General features: G+C 46.7%; 3 protein-coding genes across 13 annotated transcripts in view; all 3 read left to right on the top strand.

The window, feature by feature from the left end:
* The first annotated feature begins 183 nt into the window (after positions 1–183).
* On the top strand, positions 184–1,549 carry LOC118504956 (cyclin-dependent kinase 7). The gene is made up of 2 exons (XM_036040076.1): positions 184–372; positions 446–1,549. The coding sequence occupies exons 1-2, from the start codon at positions 313–315 to the stop codon at positions 1,412–1,414; spliced, it is 1,029 nt and encodes a 342-aa protein (XP_035895969.1). The 5' UTR covers positions 184–312; the 3' UTR covers positions 1,415–1,549.
* A 101-nt stretch (positions 1,550–1,650) lies between these two features.
* Positions 1,651–13,737, top strand: LOC118504952 (phosphorylase b kinase gamma catalytic chain, skeletal muscle/heart isoform). 6 transcript variants are annotated; one of them, XM_036040070.1, is made up of 10 exons: positions 1,678–2,700; positions 6,271–6,440; positions 6,527–6,811; positions 6,884–6,974; positions 7,080–7,216; positions 7,297–7,394; positions 8,628–8,711; positions 10,692–10,739; positions 12,692–12,850; positions 12,929–13,728. In XM_036040070.1, exons 1-10 carry the CDS (start codon positions 2,609–2,611, stop codon positions 13,061–13,063), a joined length of 1,299 nt encoding a protein of 432 aa, XP_035895963.1. In that variant the 5' UTR covers positions 1,678–2,608; the 3' UTR covers positions 13,064–13,728. The 6 variants fall into 6 exon arrangements, 5 of the variants coding, with proteins under 5 accessions (XP_035895965.1, XP_035895963.1, XP_035895966.1 ...); XM_036040071.1 differs by lacking the exon at positions 10,692–10,739 and adding an exon at positions 9,766–9,780 and having other exon boundaries at positions 1,996–2,700; positions 12,929–13,737; XR_004905375.1 differs by having other exon boundaries at positions 2,122–2,700; positions 10,692–10,734.
* Positions 13,738–13,963: 226 nt separating this feature from the next.
* The window catches only part of LOC118504947 (tetratricopeptide repeat protein 28), a 102,130-nt gene continuing 98,274 nt past the window's right edge, over positions 13,964–17,819 (top strand). For 2 of the 6 annotated variants that reach the window (XM_036040050.1, XM_036040053.1), the window contains exon 1: positions 14,112–14,357. The gene's annotated coding sequence lies outside the window, so the exon portion shown is untranslated. The other 4 variants (XM_036040047.1, XM_036040049.1, XM_036040052.1 and 1 more) reach the window with 4 other exon arrangements.

Here is a 17,819-nt window from a genome sequence, read left to right on the forward strand (position 1 = left end):
AGAGTTTGTTTATATTTTGATCGTTTTCATTCACAAATTTATTATTTCTACTGATTCAAGAGCTGTGAGCTTTTGCGTTCGATTGCCTACCTCTGGCCTAGCATGAAAGGCCTCACTCGTCTCGGTTTGACAGTCAAACGATAAGTTTTCAAATCGAACGTCAACCGATGACGTTTATATAGCGGGTCAAACTGTAAACAAACTTTCTTCGGCCCAAACAAAGTCTCGTGCAATTTTTACTCCAGCATTGTGTCTCCGTTTTGTGCATTATTTTCCCAGCTTGGTAGTACTACCGCTCTACCTTCATCATCAATGGAAATCTTGAATCGTCTGAACAGATATGAAAAGATTGATTTCCTTGGCGAAGGACAGGTATGGGTGAACAGTTTGCAGCGAAACATGCTGGAAGCATTCAGCTAACCACGCGCTCATTTGTTCCTTCCAGTTTGCCACCGTTTACAAAGCGCGCGATGCCGAAACGAACGAAATAGTTGCGGTGAAAAAAATCAAAATTGGTAACCGTGAAGAGGCGGCCGATGGCATCAATCGAACCGCGCTAAGGGAAATTAAGCTGCTGCACGAGCTACAGCACGAGAACATCATCGGCCTGCTGGATGTGTTCGGGCACAAGAGCAACGTGTCGCTGGTGTTCGATTTTATGGACACGGATCTGGAGATTATCATTAAGGACCCAAAAATTATACTCACCCCGGCCAACATTAAGAGCTACATGATCCAAACGCTCCGAGGGCTGGAGTATCTGCACATGCACTGGATACTGCACCGGGATCTGAAGCCAAACAATCTGCTCATCAGTGGGACCGGTGTGCTGAAGATAGGTGATTTCGGTTTGGCAAAGTTCTTTGGCTCACCCAACCGTATCAACACGAATCAGGTCGTCACGCGGTGGTACCGCTGTCCGGAGCTGCTGTTCGGTGCCCGACAGTACGGGACGGGTGTGGACATGTGGGCGGTCGGATGCATTCTGGCGGAACTGTTGCTGCGCGTTCCGTTCCTGCCCGGTGAGAGTGATCTCGATCAGCTGACGCGTATATTCCAGGTACTCGGCACACCGAACGAAACGAACTGGCCGGACGTGAAGTCGCTGCCGGATTATGTGCAGTACAAGTTCTATCCACCCATTCCACTGCGGGACATTTTTACGGCGGCGTCGGAAGATTTAATTGAACTGGCGAACAAAATGCTTGCCCTGTACCCGTTGCACAGATGCTCCTGTACGGAGGCGCTGAAGATGGCATACTTTTCGAACAAGCCCGCACCAACGATCGGACCCCGGTTGCCCATGCCCGCCAGCTATAATGCGGCTAACAAACAGGAAGAAAAACCATCGCTAAAGCGAAAGATCTTGGACAGTATTGATGGTGGAACCGTTCCGAAGCGTTTGCAGTTCTGACCGATGCAAGACGCGCAATCGTTGTGCGATATCTTAATAAATTGGGGTAAATAACATACATGTTACTTCTTCTGAAATATCCGTAAAAAAGCATGCATATTTAAAGCAATAAACAGAAGAAAGGAGCAACCATAATCTCATCAAGGACCTTTTTTGACTGCAAAATAAAACATTAACCACGACCACGACGAAGGTTCATAGAACGACCTGCCCCGACATGTACCAGCCTCTTCCATAACGTGCCTAGCCATCTGTCAAGTTTGACATTTGCACCAAAGCGAAGAAAACACAGGAAAACATCGACCGTTCTCATCTTCTCGAAACATTCGCTCATTTTTTGCCCTGAAAACCTGCAAAACATCGTTCTAGAAAATCATCCAGCCGTTCTAATTGTTTGATTTGCATGCGTGAAGAATAGGAACGTATCGAGCTGTTTTAATAATTGCATCGAAAGTTTGCTGCACTGCTGAGTGTGTGTGTGTTTTGTTCTGTATCTCTGCACTGCCTGCGTGTGTGTATGCATCGTGGCATGTGTGTTGCGTGTGTGTGCACCCGTCAAGTTGACATCCAATTTGTGCTCTAGTGGTCCCTCCGCATCCTGTCCTCGCACACATCTTTCGTCCGGCTCGCACCAATCGAGCCCGAGCCAGCCGACTGTGTTTTAACCTTTCTGACATTGAAAATTGTATCACGGTAAAAATTGAACCACTTCGTGTCGGAACTAAACCGCGCGCGGATCGAAATCCGGTGCACTCGCATAAGGTTTGTTCCTAGCTCGGTACGGACCAGCGGAGCGCAGGCTTTTGCTGGAGTTCGGTAACGTGTACGTTCGTCTTGGAGCGGGGAAGGAAAATATAGTGACGGGCAGTTGGGAAAGTGCTGTTGCCTGGTGGAAAGTGCTGTACGGCTTTCGTGGCGTAAATTTAGTCTAATCTAGTTCACTTGATCGTTTCGGGTGTCTGTCGTTCGTGGTACGGGTACGGTGCAAGCGCCAGTAGTAGTTCTGCATCACCCCAATCATCAGCATCGTCGTCGTCGTCGTCTTCTGCGTCGCCCTGGTCGACCGATTGTACCGGAACCAGTTTTCCTGCCGATGCCGACACCCCCAGTGAAGTTGACCGGCTTTTCATCTACCTAAACCGCTATCGTTTATCGTACCGTGCCCCGGCACGAAAAATAAGCCTCAAAAAAAGAATGGCCAAGGACGAGGAGGACGATCTGTTGCCCGATAAGGATGCGGCGAAAGGATTCTACGCGAAATACGAGCCGAAGGAAATTCTTGGCAGGTAAGAACAGGGGACGGGGAACGGATGTTCTCCAAACCCGTGAAACAACGTCCACTTCTTACATCATAAATCGATCGCTGGTTTGTCTTTTCACTGTCGTTTTGGCTGTGACGCCTTGCGGCGGACACACTTGTCCCCACCGGCTCTGTGCTGGTTAATGTTGAGTAATCAATTCCTTTTGGCAGCACGATCAATTTAGCTCAATTGATCGAAACGCGCTTCTTCACGGACGGTGCACGACGGACCGAACGACAGCAGAGTGCGAGAGAAGGAGCCGTTTTAGGGGCTCGCCAGTAAAATATTTGCCGTTGGGTGAGTTTTGGCGACACGCTACCTTTCGCACGTAGCTGCCGAAACCTGACGCTGATTTGTCAGGCGAAAGGGAATTTCCTTCGCTTCCTCCCGGAGTAGATGAGATATTCCAATGCCACCTCAATATAACATGCAACAGTTTGGCGTGTTTCTCACGTTGTGTGCTTCATGTTGTGGCGTTGCCCATGGAAACGGTCACACAACGGTGGATTATCGTTGATTTGAATAATTTAATATTCTAGAATATGTTTTAGGGTCAGTAGTATATCCAAGCCCAACTGAACTAGGAAGGAAGTTGTTTGTGGAAAATTGGAAGGAACGACAACATCGCAATTAAGCGGCTTAGCACTTTGTCAATATCCACTTCCCGCACCTTGAGGCATCGTGTACAGACAAAATAGAGCTTCTTATCAATCAGTCAATCCGCTCGTGATACTACACAACAACGGCTCGCTTCTTCCTCCGGTGAAGGAGGCAATCCAGCGAGCGATTTATTGCAGCAATCGTACAAATCCACCTGATTCATTGTTTATCTGGCCCGCACACTTGAGGCTAGAGGGCTAACAACGTCGCAAAGGGGGGGGGACCACATGCAGACCACCCTTCCAAGCATCACGCTTCCTTTTCTGCTACTAGACCTTGGAAGGGTTAGATCTATGGTTACGATTCCACGAAAAACCACCACCGGCGAGATAATGGATTGGCCGATTGCTGTGGGACATAGCCGCGCGCGTACACCCAACAATGCAATTCTGTTTTTGTTTGAACAGAGCTTTGATGGGTGTTGTTGTTGACTTCAGTCTCAACGCACCAACGCCACGGTGGCGTGGCGAGAACGACACGGCCAAGAATGCGCGTCACCATTGACGCGTGTAAAGATGGACAGAGCACCTTCGCCACGACAATTGGCCGGTAACGGCCGGTTTTCGCTGCAGAACCGCCAAACCTCGCGACGGAAGACGATGTGTGCTAAAATTAATTCTTCAACAATCGGGATCGCTAAAAGTAGTAGGAACAATTCGCACGGGTGTGGCGAACACCGTACATTAACACATGGTTGGGTAGTCGGAGAGCACCGTAACCTCAGGGCAACGTGTCGGACTGTCCCGTTTAAGAATTGTTTCTATTTACAATTAACCTTTTCCGTGGGCGCGAGAGGAACCTCTCACTCTCCCATCCTGGCAGACGCCAAAAAAAGGGGATTGAGGGGTGCTTCGGTTTAAAAATGCTTTCGATTTCGCGGTTTGTGGTTTATCTTTTCCCTCAGGAGCATAGAGTTACTAATAGTTTTCGGGTCTGTGCACGTTTCTAGAGCAACAAATATGTCCTTGTACTATTTTAGTGCCTTTTTTGGGCCAGTTGATGGTGGTGTGCACGATGTGCAAGGGTTATCAGGATAGTCTCTTGACAGATGCTAGACAACAATGTGGATAGCTCGGAGATTTCTGATTCTTCTTCTTCTGTGGCACTACAACCTCGAGAGGTCTCGGCCTGCCATTTCTGGCTTTCTGTGACTTAATTTTACCCGTAGAAAAGTAGTCAGCCTTTCGTACGGGGAGGCGGTCTGGTCTGGATGGGATTTGAACCCCGGCCCTGCCGTGTGAAGACCGGCGCCGCTGTCGCCTCGGCCACCGGACCGCCCCGGACCGGACCCAGATTTCTGATTACCTATGGGTAAATCTCAAGACAAAGAAGTCAAAAATGGATAAACGATCGATTGGTCTACGATTACAACTTGAAAATCTCCATCAGATTACGCCTCTAAACTCACGAAAATGCTTAGAATTCTAAGGTGTTTCAAGTCAAGACTTTACCCATCATGCCATGGACAAAACCCCTAAAAAGTACCAAATATTCATTCAAATTAGTAGCATTGAAGCTATCCAGTGTTCCGAAAGATGATGAAATACAACTACGAAGCAAACAATTTCAGATCGAGATCCGCAATTCGCGCGATCTTCTGACGCCAAGGCGTCGCGGTTCGGGTTTGACGTGCCCCCAACAAATCGTCTCGGTGTGTTGGTGCACACAACTGCCACAATTAAGCTTCGGCGCATGTGTGTTGGGAAGGTGTTATTGTGCTATTTTTATACCAGCCAAACTAACCCCGCCACTCGGCCTTTCGCGATCGCGATCTTCGATGATCTGATCGCAATTTTGAGCGATTGTGTAGCGATCGAGAGAAATGTAAACACGATCGCTACATGGTAAGAGTTGATAGCAGAATCGCTTCGAACGGCGGTTCGTAACGTGAGCGTGGTCACGGGACACACATCGACAAACCGGGCATTCCAAACTTTGACACGCGCCAACTCGCGACAGTGAGAAAGAGAGCGCGACTCGATGTCGCCATCGATCATTACTGCGCCGTTTGTGTCATTTGCGCGTGGATGAATGAACGGTTGCCGTTGCGCCCTGCCACCCTGGTTGGATCCCCCTCCCTTCCCATCGTGGAGGGGGGCTCGTTTACCCGACACGTAACGCTGCTGCTGCATCTGGCTTCCGGACTGCAACTAGACGCTACCTTCGCGTGTGCAAATTTGATTTACCGACTGTTCCGCCTCTTCCCCCAACCATGGCGATGATCGCCGGACGGAGAGATAGCCGTGGAAGATCTGCAGTGATTGTCTAGTGGAAGCGATCGGTTGGATATCTCGTTATCTCCAGCCTGGAGCGACTAAATTGCGCACTGTGCGGAAGATTCTTGGCATGGTCGAATCGCTGGAGCGTGATCTCTACCGCGCGTCAATTGAAAATTGGACGTGATTTGTTGACCGCCGGTGGGGGATGTTAATTCGCGCATCATCAACACTGGCGGTGGCATGGGAAGTTCGTACGAAGTGACTCTTTTAACGAGCCAATTGGATTGTTGGTCCGTCCAGCTATTCGCGCGCGCACTGTCTTGTGACTAGGATTGCTGGTAGGATTACGTTTCATTTGACGAACGATATTGGTGAGCTCTAGTTGCTCGAATTAATTTGCAATAAGATGCTAAGTTGAGGTTTTAGATTACCTGCTTTTCCTCCCTCAAACAAAAAAAGCAACGGGAGAATCATCGGCTCCGATAGTCTTGCGTCACACCTGCCACATGTCTAGACTCTCTCTCCCTCCCGCATCGGAATAACTTAACGCATCCCACGAGCCTAAATGATGTCTATCATAAACCCATTAACCCGCTGTCATCAATATTGAGAAGGTAATCTGTCAATTGCATATCTAACTCTGATCTCCTCCTCCTCCACCGCTGGCATCGTACAGAGGCATCAGCTCAACGGTACGGCGATGCATCGAGAAGGAAACGGGCAAGGAGTTTGCGGCAAAGATCATCGATCTCGGTGCGGCAGAAACGGGCGATTCCAACCATATGCTGGAAGCAACCCGGCAGGAAATTCAAATTCTGCGACAAGTTATGGGACACAAGTTTATCAGTAAGTGCAAATCCGCACGTGACTTCGAGGGGGTCGCCCTTGCTTCTAAATAAATTAACCATTTGCTTTCCCCCTTCTCCCCCCAGTCGAACTGCAAGACGTGTTCGAGTCGGATGCATTCATTTTCCTGGTGTTTGAACTGTGCCGGCAGGGAGAGTTGTTCGACTACCTGACGTCGGTGGTGACGCTGTCGGAGAAAAAGTCCCGCTACATCATGCGCCAAATATTCGAAGGTGTCGACTACATACACTCGAAAAACATTGTGCACCGCGATCTGAAGCCGGAGAACATACTGCTGGACGATAATCTCAACGTGAAGATAACAGATTTCGGCTTTGCCCGAGTGCTGAAGGAGGGTGAAAAGTTGTACGGTATGTGTGTGTGACGGTTCTGGAGAAAGGCTAACTAGCTGCTTTGCTAACCGCCTTTCGTTTCGCTTACAGATCTCTGCGGAACACCGGGCTATCTGGCACCGGAAACACTAAAGTGTAACATGTTCGAGGACGCACCGGGATACTCGAAGGAGGTGGACATGTAACTATCCTCGAACCGTACATTTCACACGTGTTGTATCGATTTAATCTAATCTCATTCCATTCACTCCTGTTTTCCGTCCCTTCTGACCCTCCACGAGCGCAGTTGGGCCTGTGGTGTGATTATGTTTACGCTGCTGGTAGGCTGTCCTCCGTTCTGGCACCGCAAACAGATGGTAATGCTACGCAACATTATGGAAGGCAAATATAGCTTCACGTCGCCCGAGTGGGCGGACATTTCAGGTAAGTTAAATAATCCTGATTGGCTTCCAGAAAGCGTACTGAATGCATCGTATCGTTCCTCTTCTCTTCTCCTTGCGCAGAGGATCCCAAGGACCTGATTCGCAAATGCCTGGTGGTGGATCCATCGAAGCGAATCACAGTCACGGAAGCGTTAAAGCATCCCTTCTTCAACACAGTAGTAAGTAGGATAGCTTGCAAGTGGTTTGCTTTTTTGTGCATTTTTAACGACAGCGCCCAGTGTGGCTTTGGAGTTGAGTTTTCGCGGATCGTTTCCATTGCTTAACTACTAGCCTATTCGCCCCGTGATTGCCGAGGTTTTGTTTTCATTTTGCACTCACATATGGTGCCTTTTCTGTAAATATTTTCTTGGTTTTTTGGTTTGTTCTCCTTTACCTTTATAGTTTATAGCTTAATTTTTTTAATAGTCACACACGCACACCACAGATCGTCGGGTGAATGTGGGTGTAGTTGGTTGAATGGGACAGGAAAAACGGCAATTAAACCTAGCGAACGCACAAATGAAGCGATAGCATTGGCATTAGCTTGACGAAAGTGTCGCGTGATCTGCCTGCCACTGCATGGCCGAGAAAACGTTTTAAAAATAACCCACACCGCGACCCACGAACGCTGATTACGCGTGTGAGCTGAAACGCTAACGCATTGTCTCCTTTCTCTCGCGACCCGTTTACGATTGACGCAGGCAGAATTAAATATTGTAATGTGCAGCCATGAGAGCGATTTTGTTTGTAAAATATGAACCGTGTTGTTGAGCGCGGGACAGCTACGAAGCGTTTAGCAGATAAAGCAGTTGGAATTTAAAGATCGATGTTCGATTAAGCTATGCTAATGCTACCATTCGCGCTACAGATTGGCACTTTCCGAAGGGAAATTAACACTAGCGCTACTGCTGTGGGCAGCTCACTAACCCGACCCGATGCGAATTCGAACCACAACCTGAAGCTAATATTAACCATATATCCTTTTATTACTTTTTTTTCACTTCCTCTTATTTTTATTCACCCTAAATATTGATTGATGGATGTGGAAAACAAAACAAAAAAATCCTCCAAAATTCAACAAACGTGCCTACCAATCCCGCAAAATACGATTGGATCATTTTTGCATCATCACAAAACCCGCACGAACAAACGTTGGTGTCGTTGTTGTGGTGCATCAACGCGCAACCCACCCAACTCACCCACTTGGGGGACATCCTGGCTCTATCCTGGCAATGGGCAACTCTACCGACGTCCTCCATCCACCAAATTTACACACACGGTACACGGTACAAAATCAAAATGCGTTCCTGTCGGGCCTCAACACCACGCCCCAATGACACGGCGATCGGTAACCTCAACCCGCCCGATACGGCCACCCGGGCGCAAACGATGTGTGTGTTCCGGTGAAATAGCTTTTCGAGCAAGATATTGGACCTCTGAAACGGAGCCTTTCGGTTAAATCGAGACGCTTCAGTCGCATTGCTGACCTGGCACTGGTAACGTTTGATATACTGTTTTTTCTTTATTTGTTTTTTTGTTCTATTTTGTTCGTTCCATGTTTCGCTGTTTGTCTTTCTTTTTTTGTTGTTCAGTGTTTCTGTTTTCTTCATTTGTTTCATGTTCATGTTTTTCGTTACATTTGGTTAGTAAATCGTTTTATCATTTTATTATTTTAATTACGCTGTTCTTTAACCATTCGTTCGAGTTGTTAGAGAGATTTGAACGCGAGTTAGATTGTTTTCACCATCGTTTCGTGCACTTGCGGAGGAGCCCGTTATCAATTTTATCTGCATAATGATCGATCGTTCAAGAAACCGGGCGATTGGTTGAAGCAATTTTCGCACTAGTTCGTCACAAATGTTCTCCCATGCCTCCTGTTTGTCATATCGTCGCTAATTTTGTGCCTCCAGTGTGGCGTGTCTGTAACGCGTCGATAGCAACAGAACGCTGCAGCTCAGTTCTGTTTCGTAAACGTTGGAAGATGGAGCAAGTAACTAGCATTCAGTGATGGATAGCATATTCTACTTGAGCATTTTTCTTTAAAGAAATAAACAAAAAGTGACAACAGTGCTTTAGAAGTACAGCAACTCCCCGATATACGCCATACTCAATATAGGGAGATGTTTCAAAATTGACAGTTCAAACCTATTAGATTTTTACAATTTTATTATTATACTGATACATAATAGTACTAAAAATTTTAAGTTTTCATATTAGACTAAAACAAAATGGCATACATCAAGTCGATATACACTAAACAATTTGGTCCCAAGTATTGGCGTATATCGGGAAGCTGCTGTACATGATGATGGTGGCTCCCGCTAAAACGATGGTGATTATTTTGGTTTTCAATATCTGTATTACGTTTCATTACTGCATCTCATTAGGTTCGTGCTACTCTTTTGGTTTTGCTTACTCCAAAAATTGCTCAAGACAACAGGCGAACAACTGGGCCCTGCTCAGCATCTGAAATGCTTTTTTTCTTCTCGCATTCCCTACCGGCGGTTCGATACTGACTATTGTTTCTGTTTTCTCACACTTGTCTTCCAGAACCCCACGGAAAATGTACGACTAGCAATCAAAATTGAAGCGTAAAATTTTTAAACACTAATTTTTTAGTACTGTTTGCTCAGCCTAGTGATAACCGCTTTCGCAAGTAGTTCGCCAGCTTTTTTTCCTGGTAGCCTTTCTCTTTTCACCGGGGAAACGTTGCGCCTGAGAAAGAAATGCGTGCAAAATTTTAGCAAAAAGCAAATTGATTTGATTTGTCTCACACTCACTCACTGGCAACGTTTTACCCACCAGGACAATACAGCGCTTTTTCGATGCTTTGGCAAAGGTGTTCTTCCCCTTTTGGCGGCTTAACGCTGTGTTTGGTACTAGAGTGTATGGTTCTAAATGTGTTCTATCGCTTTTGAGGCTGTTTTAGGCAAAATTGCATACATTCAGGCGTTGCACACCAAACAGCGAAAGTACACTAAAAGGGAGAGGGAATGCTTTTCTGCCAGTAACTTTGCTGACACTCAATCTTGCTATCGTGCTTTCTACCGTTGGCGTTGGTAGCAATAAATTGTTGCTAGTTGCTCCGCTTTGTATAACAATCGCTTTTCGCCTAGGAAATTGTGTCTTCAAATTACCTCAATCCCTCGCTCTTATCCCCCCGACATCCTCGCACTGTGTGTACCGTCCGTGTGTTTGTGTATCTACTTAACAAAGCTGTGATTCCGTCCTCATTACATCACTTACTAACCACTATTATCACACTGTTGTTTATTGTTGAAATCACGTAGGTTTTTACCATTAGTATAACCGCGTCTCGCCGCACTGTATGGGTGAAGGAAGAAGAAAAGAAAGAAAATGTTTCGCAAAATAAGAGCACATCATAAGTGATTGTACGAAGCCGGGGTGCGGATAGCGAGATTCCACCCAAACGATTCTATTCATCAATTGCAATTATTTCCTTTTTCCTATCCCAGGCAGCATGTAGAGCACTGAAACTAACTTGCATTACCAAGCGAAGTAAGGTAGACTTTTTCTTATTTGCTTCTATAATGCCCACGATCGTGGTGCACTATAGTTTGTTCGCTATTTGAACACACACGCGGGTCTACAACAGAGCAGTAAACACACAGACGAACAACACAGTACACGGTACATTACACGGTGTGTGTGCGTTCGATTAAAGTAAGGCTAGTGAACGATTGTCCCTTGGTGTAATGTGAAACACACAAACATACCACTCAAAACAAAACCGACAGGAGTGCAGGATACTTTCACAACACAAAAACAAAATTTGTTGTTCAATAGTTAAGCTGTAAAGTGATTGTGATGTTTCCATTTCGTAATTTTCTTCTAAATCATAAAAATATTCAACGTTAGGTACTTCCTACAGGTCTTACTAGGATTCGCTTGGGGGCTCGTGCGTTTGAGTGTTGTATTTGTAAAAAAATCCCGTTTTATGTTTGTATATACACTTATGGTACGCTTATGCAATTTGTTTTAGATTCCATTTCCATTCCCAAAAGAGAGAGAAAATTCTGATTTCGGACTATTGATAGATATGGCAAATTTAGAGAAATTAAAAATGGCATACAGAAGTTGTGCTTGTTGTACATAAGGGTGCTTTAATACGGCTGAATGTTTTACCGGTGAGTTACAGAGTTGGAAAATGTTTTTTAAACAATTTATTTTAAAACTTGTTGGTGCTTAAAGGTGTTCTTCCCCCTTCGGCGACTTAACGCTTCCACTTAATAGACTGTCTACTCAAAATGCATACATTCAGGCGTTGCAAAAAAAAATGTTGCTTTAAAATGTTTTGTGAATCTAGTTAAATAATTATTAAATTAAATCCACCAAACCAATGATGGCCGGTGAAACCTTCAGCAGTGTTAGAGTATCGGAAGAACAAATTTCCCTTAAAGACAGTTCAATAAATAATCCTTTTAGCTTAGCTTTTTGCTGCAAGCCTTCAATAATCGTGGGCTTTCCAGCGTGATGTACCCCTCCAGTGTGTGTGTGTGTGTGCATAGCTAGATGAGGGCTGAATGATATGCTGTGCTTTGTTTGTTTTCTTGAAGCATTCCCAAATGCTAGCAAATTCAAAGGAAAAGGGAAGGAAGGTTGTGTTTTATATACCTTAATTTGTGCAGCTTTTCCTTTTTCCCCCGGTGTACAATAGAGCTTTCAGAACAATTATAAGCCAGGTTGCAAATGTGCTGTGTTTTTTGTTGTTGAAGTATTGGTGTTTTCTCTGTAACGTTGTAACACACCGGCCAAATATATATATAGATGCTTTAAACTACCAAGCGTACACCACCAGAAAGTTGCCCAAAATTGTACCGGCCGTACCGAATTTGCCTATCTATCTATCTCTCTCTCTCTCTTTTTTTCTCTTCTACTACCTTTTTCTTTCTTCATTCGCAGGCCACAGTTTACCAAACAAAACAATCAGAATCTTTTAACACAAACAACACTCATCATTTGTGCTCTTGTTTCACGAATATCCTCTATTGTTATATCCATGTAAATTGCTACATTCTACTTTATTACGACCAAACGGACGGGCAGCATCGTGTAGAGCGATATTAACGGATTGATTTATTTCTTTCTCTCTCTCTTTTCTCTCTTTCTCTCTCTCTCTCTCTTTTTATATAAAATTTCCCCCCTTTGTTCATCTTGCATCCAACAAAAAAAAAAAACACTCCCCATTTGCTGTTGATGAAAATTCAAACATCCTTCTAACTGTCGCTCCACATCTCATCTACTTCCCATCGACCCATGCTCGTGCCATGCTCACGCCAACCACCATTTCCCCACTCCGTTAATTAACATGCGCTTTATCCGATCCAATTTTTTTTTTCGATCTAATTTCGCATCCGATCCCTGGTATTAAACATGCAAACCGCAAAAATGTGTCCCCATCGTTTTCTGCTATCTATTTGTTTGTTCTCTTTCGCGGCACTGAACACACTTACAGTTACGTAAGCAAAGTCAGTTCAACGCTAGGAAAAAGTTTCAGTTTGCTATACTGTGCGTACGCGCTATGATCCGGATCAAGAGGCTACGGTACACGCCGGAACCGTTGCGCGTCGAGGATGCGCTCAGGGACCCGTACCGCGTCAAAGTACTGCGCAAGGTAGGTCGATGATTGGGGACGCCCGGGAAGTAGCGTTTTGTAAAACGACTAACCACCGTTTTCCTTTCTGTCCCCCAGGTCATCGATGGATGTGCATTTCGAGTGTACGGCCACTGGGTCAAGAAGGGCGAGGGCCAAAACCGGGCCGCTCTGTTCGAGAATACGCCTCGATGCGAGGTTTATAATCTTTATATCAACAGCCTTAATCGATAGGCTGTGAGGGGCAGGGGGGCCTGTCGTCCAGCCAGCATCATCGAACCGTTGTTTGCCGCCAAAGACCGAAGGACCGATGCGATGATGCACCACTCTACACACCCAGGAAGTGCGATGGTGCCCAAGAATCATGGCAGCATTAGCAGCAAATCGTTACTGAATCGTCAACTCGCCGGTTGTCCCCCAAACCGCGCAAACAGCTACTGCAATAAGTTCTATAAGCAATGATAGGAAGTTAACATCGCGATTTACGGCGATGGTTGAATAAGTTTCATCAAACCCCCTACCTACTTACACCATCATCAGCCCCATCATTATGATTCCTGTTGCCACCCCATTGCTATAGTGGAGTCGCCCGTTTCTTTAGAATAGTAAATTAAGCGGAAGTGTATCCCGCAATCCTACTGTGGTTGGCTGCAATTGCAATTGCAGCAGGACTGGAATATGAAAGCAGCGAGCGATCATGGACAGAACAGAGTAGAAGAGGAAGAGGAAGAAGAGGAAGAAGCATTGAACGAGATGAAGGTTCACGTGATTAAAGAGAAAATGCGGAACGATCCTGGCTCGGGAGACGATATTAAGTTTTCGCCTTTTGTTTTCTTTTTATACAACCATAGCTCTATGTACACTACTGTTAATAATAATTAAGCAAAGTAATATACTTATGGACAACATGGAGCGTGTTTTACTTCTGTTTCCCGCTGGCCTGGTGCGGTGGACGTTATTAATTAATCCCACCTACCTATGCCACATTACGACAGCTTCGTCAAGCCATGCTTAAAATTTGTAACGTGTAACGCACTGTAACGCGTCCAAGACACAAACCGAAAGAAACGTAACGCCTTGCCGATCGCTCCCATGCGCTGCACAGGTAGGTAAACGTTCCTTGGGTTGTTCTGCACCGTCGATCCGTGCGGTCGGTTTATCGCGAGATCCCGTCCTGCTCCCGGATCAAAGTTCTCTCTTCTGTCAACCGGAACGAGTGCGTACACCGTGTTTTGTTGTTATGATTTTCACCGTTCCGACACTGTTACCGTGAGTGGTGCGTACCTTTCCCCGTGTATCGTGCACCGTGAACGAGAGTTAGAAATAGAATCTATCCGAGCCTAAAAAGCTCGTTACAATTATATTACCATCGCCAAGCATCGGTTCATCGTTTGCGTGAGAAGAAGGCATGCTGCTGTACCCCCGTACCCCGTGCTCAAGACAGTGTCAACCTGCAGGCAAACAGTGCCGTGACTCGATCAGAATACGTAACGCCACCCGGCATCCTTTGGAACGGCTGTAGATAAAGGTGGGAAAAGTTTTTCACAAACCTCCACGGAAGTGTGAAAAATTGATTGGATGAAAAATGTGTGGAATGTGCCGATCGACCGTCTCGCTCGCACACACACCAGCAGCTCGGATGGAGCCTCCGATCACGCTGTGCTGTTGTGTGCGTGAAAAGCAAACGTGTCCGAAAAGGGTGTCCCGTACATCGTCGTAGTGCGTTGTGTTTTTGGAAGATTTAGGTTATTCTGGCCACAAAAGCAAAGCGTTTGCGTCCTTGGATCCTGGCAAGGATCTATTGGTTTCGTTTCGCTTCGATCGATTGATCGCTTGATCATGGTGCGATCGGATGCTGTTGCTGTTGGTGCTGCTGCTGATCGTTGCCGTTGCGTGTGTGTGTGTAGTGGTGCGATCGCATAGAAATCCCCTTCGGCGTACAGGTGTCCGTTAGTGTATGGTAGTATGCGTGCAGTGCTTGTAGAACGTGTTTGTGGCGTTTTTTCTACTCTACTCTTCCAGTCCGGGCTCTCCTGCCTGCCTCTCGCAGGCAGATAAACGGACCGGGCACGAGAAAGTGAGAGGGAGAGAGCTGGAAAATATTTTCCTAATGGGAGATGTTTTATTTTGTAGCCTAGTGGATCGAAAAGAAAGATTCGCGGATGTGTTAAATGTTCGAAAAATACTATCAATTTCTCCTATAAACTAAGGCTGGTACAAGGCTGCAGCCCACACTCTCCCGGTTGGGTCAACATAAACACAGACGGACAGCGCGAGAAAACAACAGCAGGAAAAGCAGGCAACCGCGGATTCGCCAAGCATCAGAACTGTCCCATTCACGTTTCATCACTGACTTTGATCGACGCACATCTGCTGTCCAGCTTTGGTTACGCCAGCCCGGGTATGCTTTGTACGCAATAGTGACTAGATGATTCGTGTCCGATACAGGTGGATCGATATCCATGCCGCGCTGCTTCTGCCGAGCTGTCGAGTGTGAGTGTCCCTCCGGAACGGTTGACGTGTGTTGTGAAAGGATAAATTTGTGTAAAGTTGGATAATTCGGAAGTGTTTCAGTGAAGAAGTTGTGTGAGTAAGAGTGAGCATAAGAAGTTATGCACAAATCCATAAAATGAAAAGGGGGTGATGATGATCAACAGCATTAAAGTGTTCCACAGGCGACGAAGTAGGCTACAGCAGGCAGTGAACGTTCCGTGATTTTGAGGGCAATCGGGTGCTGCAGAGGGCACGAAGAAGGGACAGCGGACGTAGGAGTGGGGGGGAAACTGCCGGAAGGCATGGGAACGCCGTCGCCGTGCTCTCCGATGTGAAAGATTCAAGTGTGCTCCTATCTGTCGATGTTCAAGATAACGAACCGTTCCCGCCGCACTGCGTCGAGAGGTGACAAGTGTGCGTTTCTGGTGCGCGCTGCAACGGCTGGTGGACGCGGCTCTGGAGGCAGAGGGGAGGGGACTACCGTTCGAAAGTACCAGCATCCGAGTTGAGTTGGTGTTAGTGTCAATGCACTCCCTTTCCCCTTCCCCCTCCCCACCCCGCGTCAAGTACTTCTTGGGCCCTTCCATCCGTCGTCCGGCGCTTCCCATCCCACAACCCACTTTGACGATCGACAGACGATAGATCGATTCCGGTTCATCATCATCGTGCTCATTGTCAACGTCGTCTTCGTCCGCTTCGCCAACAGCGTCCGCACGGTAGCGAACGAACACCAGGTTGAACGGGGGAGACCGTTTCCGCGCGGGGAGTGCTGGAGAAGAGATTTTTATCAGCACCGAAGAATGCAAGCGGCTGCCAGCAGCATACCTAGATTAGCATGCAGATGAGCACCTGGAGCTGACGGGGCACAGAAAAAAAAAAACGTAACCGGTAAGCAAACAGTTTAACAGAAAAATCCATCCCCCCCTTCCCACCAGCACACCCTTTTACGTCCGTCTCGAGAACGGTTGACGTTTTCGAAACGAAAGACTTCAATGCCGGTGCTTCGCATACCTACTACTACGGTTGCTTCCGTATGAATAAGCGACGAACCTTTTTTTTTTCTTGCTCCCCAAGCAAGCTAGAGCTGTTTTGCGGGGGATTTTTGCTTCGCTTTTTTGTTGTGCTTGTTTTGCAACATTCATCGCAAAAGTATGTACAGGATTGTAATGATTAGTATTTAAATGACGCTCAAGCACATTCCGAGCTCGGCGCTCGGAAGTGGACACACGACGGCTTTTGCCGCCCGCCGTTCGCCCGCATTTCGTTCCGGTGCGTCTTACGATCAACTTACGATCATTTATCAAACGCGCTACTACACCCGGCCAAAGCCGCGCTTCTTTCTGGTGCTTTAATGTGAAATGATTTACAATCATAGAACAGCGCATTGCGTCTTTCTTTTCGGTTCGCCAAACGCACTCTGGCCACTAGGCAAACGAAAAGAGGAAGAAGGGACAGAGAGAGCGCGAGGGAGACACGGCTTCGATCGCAGGACGAGAACCGGATGATTTATGCGGAAGCCTTCTGCCGCCCATTTCGCACCCAAGAAGCTGCTAAGTAGATCCTCTCCGGCATGCTCTCGGGCGGCATTAAATCAAATGACAAAAAAGGGGCACAAAAATAGCAAATCCCCTTCCTCCGTGAGCAGTCCCGCGAGTCTGTGCCGCTTCGGTTTGGTGTTGGAAAACTGTACCGAACAGGTGCACCCGAAGCCTGGGGGGCCCTGCCGGTGGACGACGCACCACAAACCGGCAGCTTATGCGTGCAGATAGATAGATAACAAATGTGCGAAGGGTCTGAACGGTGGCAATTTATATTGGCTTCTATTATTAGAATTATTTCCCGCTCATTTAGCTCTGCTTGTCGCCGGCCGGCAGACGCTCGTTAAATAGTTTGCATTATGGTTTAAAGGAAATCATTTCGAATATAGTCGCGGCTGAAAGAGAGTAATTGCTAACCATTAGTCAGTATTCTGCTCATAATGCGTCCGCTGAGGAACGCACCCGCTTCCGCTAATGAATTTTCCTTATCGATTATCTTACTTCGGGTGGATGTTATTGATAGGGCTTTATGAAGAAATTGCAGTCGAGGCTTCTGTCGAGAGTCTGATTGCAAACCCGATCTTTAGTTGGTCCCTTTGCGCAGACTGTCTAATTAGAGGAGTCTTTCAGCGAGGATGTTTAGTTTTCCATTCCCTTCTAATGTTGTGTAACACTCGAGCCCAGCAATCCAGCGAACCCGTGAGACCTGTAATCTAATGATCGTTTTTTTTTCATCCCCCTGGCGCATTTTTCGGTGGCAAATTCAGAGTCGCGGCTCCCGTCTATAATCCGCCGGCAAAAAGCTTGTCCCTCTAAGCTGGCTTGAGCTTCCCATTTCTCACAGGGTGCTGTGACTTCCCATCGGTGTTGTTTTGTGTTTGATAGGATGCCCGGTTCCGTTCCTTCGATCGTAGAGCGGCATTTTGGTCGGGCTCCCTTTCTTTTTGCTCGCTGTTGTT

This window comes from Anopheles stephensi, chromosome 2 (assembly GCF_013141755.1).
Source record: "Anopheles stephensi strain Indian chromosome 2, UCI_ANSTEP_V1.0, whole genome shotgun sequence".
NCBI classification, from domain to species: Eukaryota; Metazoa; Arthropoda; class Insecta; order Diptera; family Culicidae; genus Anopheles; species Anopheles stephensi.

What these genes read in the sequence shown, in the direction of transcription:
- LOC118504956 (XM_036040076.1), top strand. Translation starts at nt 313, where the DNA reads ATGGAAATCTTGAATCGTCTGAACAGATATGAAAAGATTGATTTCCTT. An exon ending in ATTTCCTTGGCGAAGGACAG is followed by an intron (nt 373 to 445) that starts GTATGGGTGAAC and finishes TGTTCCTTCCAG; the next exon opens with TTTGCCACCGTTTACAAAGC.
- LOC118504952 (XM_036040070.1), top strand. Translation starts at nt 2,609, where the DNA reads ATGGCCAAGGACGAGGAGGACGATCTGTTGCCCGATAAGGATGCGGCG. An exon ending in ATCCCTTCTTCAACACAGTA is followed by an intron (nt 7,395 to 8,627) that starts GTAAGTAGGATA and finishes CCGGTGAAATAG; the next exon opens with CTTTTCGAGCAAGATATTGG. An exon ending in GCATTGCTGACCTGGCACTG is followed by an intron (nt 8,712 to 10,691) that starts GTAACGTTTGAT and finishes TTCCTATCCCAG; the next exon opens with GCAGCATGTAGAGCACTGAA.